General features: G+C 38.2%; 1 protein-coding gene across 1 annotated transcript; it reads right to left on the reverse strand.

Moving 5' to 3' along the window:
• Positions 1–2,076: 2,076 nt before the first annotated feature.
• Positions 2,077–10,711, reverse strand: LOC140953842 (charged multivesicular body protein 2b-like). Its single transcript, XM_073403223.1, has 7 exons — positions 10,547–10,711; positions 8,541–8,632; positions 7,601–7,642; positions 6,142–6,294; positions 4,791–4,893; positions 4,361–4,467; positions 2,077–3,026 (listed from the first exon to the last, which is right to left on the reverse strand). Exons 1-7 carry the CDS (start codon positions 10,572–10,574, stop codon positions 2,913–2,915), a joined length of 639 nt encoding a protein of 212 aa, XP_073259324.1. The 5' UTR covers positions 10,575–10,711; the 3' UTR covers positions 2,077–2,912.
• Between the last annotated feature and the right edge of the window lie 775 nt (positions 10,712–11,486).

Here is an 11,486-nt window from a genome sequence, read left to right on the forward strand (position 1 = left end):
CGATTAACTACGTCTGGAGTCTAATACGGGCTCTGATTTCAAACAGACATACAAAGAGAATTATGGGAAGTTGTGAAAAGCGTTTTTTTTTGGCGGGGGGGGGGGGAGGGGGGTGGTTAATAGCTAGTGAGAAACTCATGACAGTCTATCTACATATTCAGTGTTAAAATATTCGGTACAAAATAAATAATTAAAAAAATAAGAATGAATACCTATAAAAAAAAAAACATGCTCCACCACAAGACTCGTAAAGGTATATGAGAGGAATTTCTATACCATGTTGTAGCAATTACAGTCAGTATATATCATATATAGAAATTAAACCTATCCCAACCTTTTACACCATAGTATACCACTGATTTCTCATCGACGGAGGGAAACACGGGGAATTTAGAGTCACGGACGTTCTCACCAGTTCTAAGGCCACTCGATTAGCACTTCACGCTCAACGACTCGCCGATTAGAACTTCATGCCAAGTTCATGCAATTTTGCTCTAAAACACACATGACAATCTTGGATTGGAAGACAGCGATGACTGCGATCATGAAATAATTTGGTCCAGCAATTTTGCGAACGTATGGGATCGATCGCTAATATCACCCGGGATGTAACAATATTCCATATTCGTATAAACGCGAGCAAGACCAGCTATGGTAATTCCTCAAAAAGAAGAAAAAGGTTGTGGAAAAGTTAAAAGGAAAAGGAAAAACTTGGTAAAGTGGTAAAAATATTGTTTACCGATTACTGTTATAAAACAAGTCTTTAGTGAATACACCCGTCAGGATAACCTCAATACTGACCTTTAGATTCTAGGACTACGAGCAGGAGATTTAATTTAAAGTTTTTTTGCGTATTGTCAAATAATAGACACCTCGGATAGCTTCATTGTACATCTTCTTAACCAAAAAAGTTAGCACTGTTATCTTTATTGAATGAGGTTAAGCCATCTCCCAGCCGCAAACTAATAAATCCTATAACACTCTATAACTTGTGTCCGCGAACACGACTGATTCTGGTTCTGTAACAAAAATATGAATATCGTTCATCGAGATTAGTAAGCTAATCCTCTATAGCCATTAAGCCCCCTCCCTCAAATAAGCCCTACCGCCCGTCTCTATTAAACTCACGTGTTTGAAATAAATACTCTCCCGGGGGGACGTTCTACGGTCCGGCTTAATACGGACATCCGTATATTACGGACAGTTTCAGTTGTTCCGATCGACGAAAAGCTCGTATATGTTCTCTAAAATTAACCCATATATCGTCAACTTCGATTCGCTTAGGATGCTGTTCATCTGCGCACAGTCTATGACTTTAATATGTTACCAGTAAAAACCCCATCAGAAAGGCAAATGACCTTTCAAAGGTTCTGTCTACATTAAGTCCACCCGGCTGAGTTGCAAACTAAAACTGTCAGACAAAGTAAGCGGTCACGGATTACATAATCGTGTATTAAGAACACTGACTTAATTTTTAGTCCCCTACTGTGATAAAAGATCGTTGGGTTTCTTTAGGACGAACTTGTTACTGTTAAAGTTAAGAACTTAAACAAAGTTTTCCATTGAAAATGTCTGCTTTCGGCTTGATATTGATAAAACATGTGTCCGTGACGTTTTCGCTTGTTTTGAGGGCCCCGTTCCCCGCACTTAATACGGACACCCGTATGATAGGGACACTATGGTTTGTCTCCTTCATGTCCGGCAATGGTCGGCGACAAGGTTATTTTGTGGCCTGTGTACAGCCGCCACCTCCCCTCAGATAATATCGGAGAAGCGGTAATTTTTTTCTGAGCGGAGGGGGCGGCTGCACAGTATTATGGCAGTCCAGTTAAAATCGCCTGGTGTAAGGGAATTCAGGTTTCCAGGATTCCAGGTACTGGATATCAGTCTCTGTCAGTGGAACTTGGATTCTGGATTCCAATCGTTCACGGGATTCTGGATTCTTTGAGCTGTATTCCGGACGCGATCGAACTTAAAAAATAAATAAAATAACCAAATTGCTCGCCAAAGTTTGCGATCTTCGGAAGAAATTTACAACTGCTTATTCATCCCAAATTTAATGAAAAAACGATCATGTAAGAAAATGAAAAAGAGGAAATATCATCCGTTTTATTTCTTGTTGCTTCCTTTCTTAGCCAACGAAAACTGACAATTTTTTCCTTAATGTTACTAAATATTTTATCTATTGAATTTTGACAACTTCTTCGTTGTCTTTGACTTTGTCAAAATGCTTTTGAAGTTTTAATTACAGCAAAACCTTGGAAAAAAAATGTATGGACAGTGTTTTTTTTATATACTGACAAAATAAGTTGTGGACATTTTATTTAACCAAAAATGTTGCGATGAACGTGATCAAGTATTATATTCATTAAGTAAACATTATCCTCTCCGCTATATTTTAATATGTTATTAGGGCCATCCCTTTTTTTGTTTAGCGTCGACTGCGTTTTCTCCTGATTTTGGGGATGGGTCGGTCGGTCGGATGAAAAAAATAAATCACTGGCCGTTTTCACGCTAGAGATGGATAATCCATCTTCAGAATCCGTCAAAATTGACGGAGAAACAGATGGACTTAGTCAGGCGGATTGTCCATCCAATTAAGACCGTTCCATTTTCTAATTAAGACGTGTTATCTGGCTGAGGCGAATTATCCAAAGGATAACCCGTCTCTAGTGTGAATATGGCCAATACTGACAAGAAGTCTGAGAACAGGAGGCCTGAAAAACCAGCGTCATTGCTGTGCAGCCTGGAAACAACAAGGCATGGTCACAAAAAAAGTTAGACTGGTCCTTTTTATTTATATATATTTTTCGAAAATGCCAAATATTTGGGTCGGTAAGACGACGCTAAACGGACAAAAAAGGGAATGCACTTACAACAAAAATAAAATTACGCTGGTTACATTTTTATTTTCATGCTTTAAGTTTGGCCAGCATCTCTTCAATATCTGCATCAGATCCTTTGGCGGCAGTTGCCCGCTGACCAGTTGGTAACTTTCCTGCATGAGCGGAAGGTGCTTCTGCCATCTAAAGTAAAAGAGAAATAATGAGATATTCATTCAAATGCCGGGTGAATCGCCCCATGTAAAGGAATCCAACACAGTCTTGGATTCTGGATTCCAGATGCTGGATCAGTGGAACTTGGATTCTGGATTCCAATCATTAGTGGGATTTCGGATTCTTCCGGTATTCCCCTTACTTGGGGCGAGGCGAAGGATGAGGCTCATTGTGGAGCGTACCCTTAAAAACAGATTCTACGGGCGCTTTCCATTCAACCTAAAATTCCGGAAAATTCGGTTGGAACATCAAATGGAACCGTCCATTTCGGTTTGGTCCGACCGGAATATTCGGGACCAGCTTTGAAGGTGGTCCACTTTGACCGTTCTGGTTATCTCGGTCGTTCGGGCCGAAATGTCTTTTCCCATTTGACAAAATCGTTGTTCCCAGTACCGCTCATTTGTAAACATAAAAGGCGGAAGAACGCAAACAATGGTTTGTGGATAGGCATTACTTTTTCTGCGTCTCCTCCGTTGTCCACTGTTTTTGTTAATATTTACAACGGCAAATGTAAAATGAACTAGTCGATTTAAGCTACATGTAGCTCTAATAGACAGTTATCAGGGTTAGGATACATACAGGATATTGCATGGCCGCGCGGGGATACGAAATTTCTCTTCGAGTGTTGAAAAATATTTCACGAGTGAGCGCAGCGAACGAGTGAAATATTCTCAACACGAGAAGAGAAATCTCGTATCTCCAAGCGGCCATGTTATGTTCTATTTATTATATAAACACCAACGAAATGCCAAACTATTTCACTGAAACAGTTTTATCCTGCGAAAGGCGCGATTTATTATGTAGCCATAGCAACAGTGATTTTTTCACATGTGAAAATAACATGTTATTTTCACGTGTGAAGATATCATGTTTTTGCTCGAAAGCTTACCTGGTATTTCATTGGTGTTTATATAATAAAGAGACATTAGTACCAGTCTGAAACTGAATTTATAACATGAAAATGAGCCAGGGGGGAATTGAGAAATTGCAACTCCCCCCTGGATGGGATGTTAATCTATCGCGGGATTACCCCCCGCAGTATGTCTTTGGTACCCACTTACGTAGCATGTGAAAAACAGCTGACATTTCTGATGCCATCTTTGGTTTCCCCGCGAAATGACATCTGGGAAACGTGCGGAGAAATTCCATACTGATGACGTGTCGCTACCCAGATCTGGGTAGTGCCCTAGATTGGTTGAACCCCACGGCACGGTCGAACAGAAGCACTAACACGTTCTGGGTAGTGACACATCATCGGTATGGAATTTCACACATTTTACAACGCTTCCCCACTCCACACTTACCCTTCCAGATACTTCGATGCCAATCTCATCTAGAACTTGATTGACAATGGCCTCCTGCTCCTCCTCGTCTCCAGACTCGTCCAATATTGAATCTAATGTTTCATTAACTGCAAGAAAATGTATTACACACCGTTCATAACTGTTCACTAATTTAATTTGATTTTAAAAAAACCCTAGGATGCTTTCTCTGTTACTTAATTTTACAGGCAATTTATTTTGTAAAAATTCAGGAGACAAATAATTTGAGATTTGGATTACAAAAAAAGCGCTAAAAGGATTTTTTTCGCTATGTGAAAATCTTCCAAATATAAGAACAAAGGGGTCATGAATCAATATAAAAAATCTGTTGCTTCAGCAGCAGCTTATAACAAAACCAATCATAGTCCTACAAAGTAGAAGTAGTAAAAAACTAGAGTAACGATAAACTCACTCATCTCTTCTTTCATGTCCATTTTTGTTGATTCCATTTCAAAGTTTTTCAAAGTATTCTGTAATTGTGCTGGATTCATCTGAGCATTTACACTTCCCATTGTCTAGAGGTGTAAGAAAACATCAAGTTGTTAACTTATATTGTCGACTTTTGGAATAGCTGCATTAGGCAGCTTTGCATGCTGGGAGCTTAAAATCATAGCCTGCATTGACAGGCAGAAAAATTGGAGAAAAATTTAGGCATGTGAGAATGCAACAGATTGCATTAGTTGATCACGAGCTTCTGAAAAATTTTGGTAGCAGAAACTGAAAAAGCATTTTTCAGCCATAATTCTCAAAAGTAGTGATTGCAACAGCTGCTGGAAATTAGAGTGATTTGTATGAGAAAAACAACTTTTGCCACTCAGTCATGCTTGAATGGTTTTCCAAACAAATCCTTGTTAATTTCGAAATTTTCAAACTGTCCTGAAATATTTCCTATGCATTATGGGGCTCAAATCTCCTTTTAATCATGCATTTAAAAATGCATAAGGGAAAGATTTAACAAGAAGAATTTACAAGAGTTGTATAGAAAACCACTCAAGTGTGACTGGGTGGCAAGAGTTGTTTTTCTCAGAAAAATCCTTCTAATTTTTGGTGGCCATTGCAATCACTACTTTTGAGATATAAGATATATGCTCTTTCAGCTTGTGCTAACAAAATTTTTCAAAAGCAAACTGTTTTCGTGTTTACCGAAAGTTGAACACATGATCAAGGACTATTCCCCCTTTACCCAACTCTCTTTTGAGCTCCTGCTACACATGCCACCAAAAATCACTAAAACAACATCTTTGTCAAAAGTGAACTAATAATAGCCTTACCCATTATTAGCCCTATGCAAGAGGGGAAGCAGTCTGTTCTATACCACTTATTTTTTACCACCTTCTTGCAGACGTTATATAAAATCAATAATTTTCCAGCTTGCTTTTTAGGTTAGTTGTAATTAGGACATACTATACCATAATTATACCACACCATGATTTATCTAATAATTCGTTAGTCAGACTATACCCTCACAACTAAATCTTCACTTGCTTAGTGAGGGATAGAATCCACCCTGGTCTAACCACAAAATCTACTAGACCTGGGCTATCAGACATGACTTATTTTGAATGCTGAACATTGCACCATCTGTAATCACTAGATGCCATAGTGATACATGTTGCAATGTTACCCACTCAGAAAATATTTTGGTGCGAAACATTTTTATCATTAGATGTCACATGACCTCTAATTAGCCAATAAGCACATGTATTTTGGAAGGAGAAAAAAACAGAAATTTTTCCATTTAAAAAAAATAATTTGAATATGACCTTGCTTGCAGTTGACATAGCTCCAGCCATTTTTGCTGTCGAATGCATGGTTTGTGTCTGATGTCCAATAGCCATAACTCGTGAGCTGACCGCCATGTTCTTGGTTTTTTGCTTTCGTAAATTTATCAGCTGCTTAGCCAGTGTTGTTGCAGCCTAAGGAGAGGGAAAGAGCCAAGTAGGATTAAAATGCAAGATGGTTTTCCTGCAAGGGTACACCTTGAGTACTCCTGTGACAAGGGGTTAAAAAAAACATTTTATTTTTAACAATTATTGAATGAAGCTGCGTGGATGTGAAGTATTATGCAAATGGAGGAGGATGTTATCCCTGCTAAATTCATAATTCATTCAAATATTTCTAAGTTCTTAACAAGCTAACCCTGTCATAGACTTTCTTTATTAAAACTCTGGCCTATCTCTTGGCATGGTTTCAGGATATAAACGGATGTTTTTCCTCGCAGATATTCCTTTAAGAAGTAGATGACACCCTTTGAGTGATATATTTTGCGTATTCTTCCATTTCTTCTGTTCAGTTAGTTAAAAATTCAGCTATTTCATCTTTGGATGGCCATGAAAGCCATTTTCTTTTTAAGTTCATTCAAGAATAAATGGTTAGGCTGCGGCACCTGGAAATGCAGTTGACCAATGGTATATCATATTATTTACACAATCGAATCGATGGTATATTGCTGTCATTTTCAAAATACAGTACATGCCAGTTGGTTATAAAGAATTAGCCAGGGGGATAGAGCCAAACAGAAACCGTGAAATATTTTGAATGAATGAACGAATAATTATAATAATTATTATTATTTATTATTATTTAATATTATTTATTAGTATTATTATTTATTTTACTAGTAATAACCAAAGGTTACGAAGTGCAAGTGGCAATGATCGAAGGTCAAAATGCTTTTACTCCATTGTTTTGCTTTGCATAAGTTTCACGTGACAAATAGTCAAAACACACATGATCAGATTACAAGTGATACAAGGCCCAAACTAGCGTGATCAAATTGCGCTATGTGCATTCCATACATTCTTGGGGGAACTCCAAATGAATGCTGGCTACATGCATGCAACGCATGCGTGATAACAACCTGGAGATTAGGATTGCGGTTTCCTCTTGTCGCCCGCAATTATCATTATAATCATTATTTTTTTTAAATCTAGGGGAGGGAATGGCCAGACTATTTTTGTGGTTTGAATTGTAGTTTCAAGACCATTCCAGCTACCAGAGCATACACTCAAATACTATCACTACGTTACCTAACAGAGTAGGAATAGGGGTAGGAATAAGAAGTAGGAATAGGGGTATCATGTAGTTTTTAAAAGAGACAGAGTAAGGATGTTTTTTTTTGCAAACAAGTTATAGTGACTTACAGAAATGATGAGTCAGACAGGAGTAATTTCGTGTATGTCTATACCAAATTAATTCCATAGTGTGCAAGATTTCACAAACCTGTTTGTTTCCTAATTTGGCCATTTTCTTTATTTCAGCTTCCTGGAAGAAAAATTGTGAATACCAAAATGGTTAATAGTTAAGGAGAAAAGTAAGCATTCCACCACATTACTTTTTATTATTCTTGGGGATCTAGGTTGTAGATGGTACAGGGCAAATTAAATTAAATTTTTTTTTTTTTTTAACTAGGTCGATTCTCAAATTCCTTTGTCCCCTATAATAATAATTATTATAACAAGTATTTACAAGCTTGTATTTATGAGCAAAGGGGAAGAAGGGAGCCCAGTGTTATGACTTCTAAAATCCAGGGTGCCTTGCAAAATGGTCCTGCTAGATCACTGCAACCTTGTGACCCTAGATTAATAAGTGCTGCACTGACCAGTGGAAATATAAACAATGACCAAACATATATGCCAACTCTACCAGACAGGGCACAGATCTCCAGCTCTCCCGTGTGGATCACCAAATCTCCCGCATAAAATGGACTTTTCAGCTTTCCTGTGTCAAGGTTTGAAATTTAGCTCATTTCTTTTTCACAATTCAAACTTTTTTTATTCATTGTAAGGTTTCTAGGACATCTTTGCCCACAGTTAGTCTCTGACAAAGATTATTTCATCAAGTACCTCATGTAAGACTTCATAATAATGTCCTTAGCCATGGCGGCTGGGTCATTTTGTGGGCAGGTGGGGTGGGGGTGTAATGCAAAATAGAGAGTCTCCTGATTTTATTTTATCTCCAGAGGTTGGCATCTCTGGACCACCATATCACTCTTTTGAGTAAAAATGAAAGTTATTTGTATGACACATGAGGGCTACTCCACATTCCATGTGTGGCTATTCCATTGGTACAGAATTACAAAAAAATCCTGGATAATATGATATGCATATCGATGGTGTTGTAGAGTCTAATAATTTCGACACCCTATTCCAATTCTACTCACCAACTGTTTTTCTTGTCTTTCAAGAGCATTCTGATCTCTTGTTAACTGCCTCTGTGTTTTATTCAGCTCCCTTTTCTGTTGTCGCAGTTGTTCTGATAAAATATTAAAATTGATCTTGATGTTAAAAATTAATCAATACAGCTATATAATATTAAATCTCAAAAAGTTCAACAATCAGCCAACAACAGATGGCTAACAGTAGCCTACATGGAAAGAAACAGTTTTTTGCTAGTTTGTTCGTGATGCATAAGCTCAGTCTCAGTCAAAATTGTTGGGACACTTTTGTGTCTCCATGTCCCCTCGATGTTGGTGTACAAGGTTTGGTGACTAAACCGCGATAAACAAATTTGCGATGGGCAAGGGGAGCACAAGAAGGAAAAAAAAAGCGTTTGGCCTAAGTGTCCCAACTATTTTTGTCTGAGACTGTAGTACATGTATGCTGTCAGTATTAACTGACTGCATTATTATATTTCATAAAGTTATCTGGAGATGTACAGCACATTGCAGGGGTACTCTAAAAATTGCTTTGATTATTACCAAAGGTAGTGCCAACTTTACAAAAGAAATCTAGGTGGCAAACCAGTCTTTTGGGGGGCAGGTAAAGGAATTGTATGCAGTTTGAAGAACTGTTCATAATAAAGAGGTGTTCATGAGAGGACATTCAAATGCTTTGGTGTGATAACTGTCCTTTGTTTCTGTCTACTGAAAGGTTATCTTAGTCCCTATTCCTCCCTCTTAAAAATAGTCTGTAATGTATGATTTGGAGACATACTTGGTCACTTCGAATACTGTACTTTGCATGAAATCTTAGTAAATATTTTAAATCCCAGATTGCACATCAAGTTTACGACCTAGGAAACAATATTATGGCGGGTCTTAAACTACATTTCTCCTTATTTTGGAGGCAATTGCATTACAAGATAATCATTTTTCATGCCAATTTTGCTATTCCTCTACTATGAGTGATTTTAAGTGATCTATCAGTTAAATCTTTTTTAATCATTTTATTTTTTTTCAGTTTGCTATTCTTCACATCATACCACAAGTTCTAGTTCAACTTTTTTGCATGAGAAGTCATGAAAAGTATTGATGAGAGCAATTGCAGAATACCTGGCCCACTATGTATCTTATTTGAAAAAGTGCTCTGACACACAGTCTTTCAGTCATGTTCTTTTATGTTCTTTTATGTTGGGCCCGCAGTCTGGCAGTCAACGAATACTAAAAATCTAAGTGAGTTAAATGAGTACTTCTGCAGTCCTATACTCCTGCAATCACTGAAAAGTGTATACTAGGAGGGTATACAACTAGCGCTCCTGTCGACTAGTTCCGCACTCCCCGAGTCAGTGTTAAGGGTAACTGGTCATTTCGCCCCAGTTTTTTTTAGTCATTTACCGTGCTTCAAATGTGATATTCCTCATTCTATAAGCCATAAAACAAAACAAGTGCGCTTCAAAAGTAATATTCCTCGTTGTTTAAGCCATAACCCAAAACAAGCACGCTTCAAGTATGATATTTCTCGTTCTAGAGTAGGGAGGCTAAGAAACTAGGGCGAAATGACTTAGCCCCGGGCGAGATAGCCGGCAACCGGTATCAAGTAACTAGTGTGCTTACAGAAGATTTAGTGGGCCGGCTATTCTGCAATCTTGCCCATTAATGAACCCATTATTAAACTAGCACAACAAAATAGTGCAATTAGCACCAATAAAGACATATCAAGGCACTCTTTGCTAACAAATGTGGTGTTTTAATACAGCTTTGCACCGTTTCACACAATTCTCCTAATTTCTACATATATTCGGTCTGTTTTTCCCTCGTAGAGTTATCCGCATTCTAACCCGTGACACAATCAATCTGTACAGCTGAAGAAAGTTGGCCAACCAACTATACTAATAATTTAAAACAATAAGAAAACTTAGTTTGTCTACCCAAGATATATTTTTGCAAAGTGTTATAAAGAGGACCCTAAACACCAGTTAGTTTGCGGCTTCAACAATAGTTATACTTACCTTTGGGATCCTTTTTCTTTGAAAACATTTTTAGAAGATCGTCAAGCTTTAACTGTGTATCACTAAATCTTAAAAGGTTCACTTTCTACCACAAAATTCTCCTGATCTTCGATAAAATTGGTCTCCCATGTAATGTCCGCCATTCGCCATGTCAGTTTCCAAAAATAATTTTCGACCCAGTTTTTTCTGACCTCCAGCCTAACGTAAACATGACGTCATTTAGTCATGTATGACAGATTCTCATGTCCCACGCGCAACAACTTTGTTTACTCGTTGGTTGTCAAAGAAATCAATGACCCTGTCAATGACAAACAGTCTCGCGCGGGAGAATGCATAATTTGCATACAGATTTTCATTATTGAACTGTATAACGGTTTACCTAAAGATAGTTCTGATGCTTTCTGAACTAGCTCCAAACTTTAAAAAATTGGTCTATCAGTGTTGCATGCAGTCATGGCAGACGACGAAACTAGACGAAGGAGTCCACCACCGTCCTACGAAGAGGCTATAAGTGATCAACCTCCACCGATATATTCAGAAAATCCAAACCAGGAGTCATTTCGTAATCCGGAAATAAGAACACCTTCGCAACGAATTTCTAGAGTTTCGCCGATTGTAACTAGCCCAGAGAATGTTATAGTTAGACAACCGGGGCAGCAAATCGAGTCGATGGCGACCACCCAACCTCGGAAAAAGCAAACGAGATTCAACTGTCTGTGTTCAGCACTGCAGTGGACTCCTTGTACATGCGATTGCGAGTTGTTTTGTTTCAATTGTTTGGGATTTTTATCGTATATGCTTCTCTGTGCTCCTGGAGTGTACTTATGTTGGGGTTGTAAAAAGATTTGCCCAGATACTTTTGGTGAGTGCTATCCACGAGGCACTAGTCTGATGGAGAGCTATGATGACAGAGACGATAACATTGTGTCGCGTGCTTGGT

Source organism: Porites lutea, chromosome 1 (genome assembly GCF_958299795.1).
Source record: "Porites lutea chromosome 1, jaPorLute2.1, whole genome shotgun sequence".
NCBI classification, from domain to species: Eukaryota; Metazoa; Cnidaria; class Anthozoa; order Scleractinia; family Poritidae; genus Porites; species Porites lutea.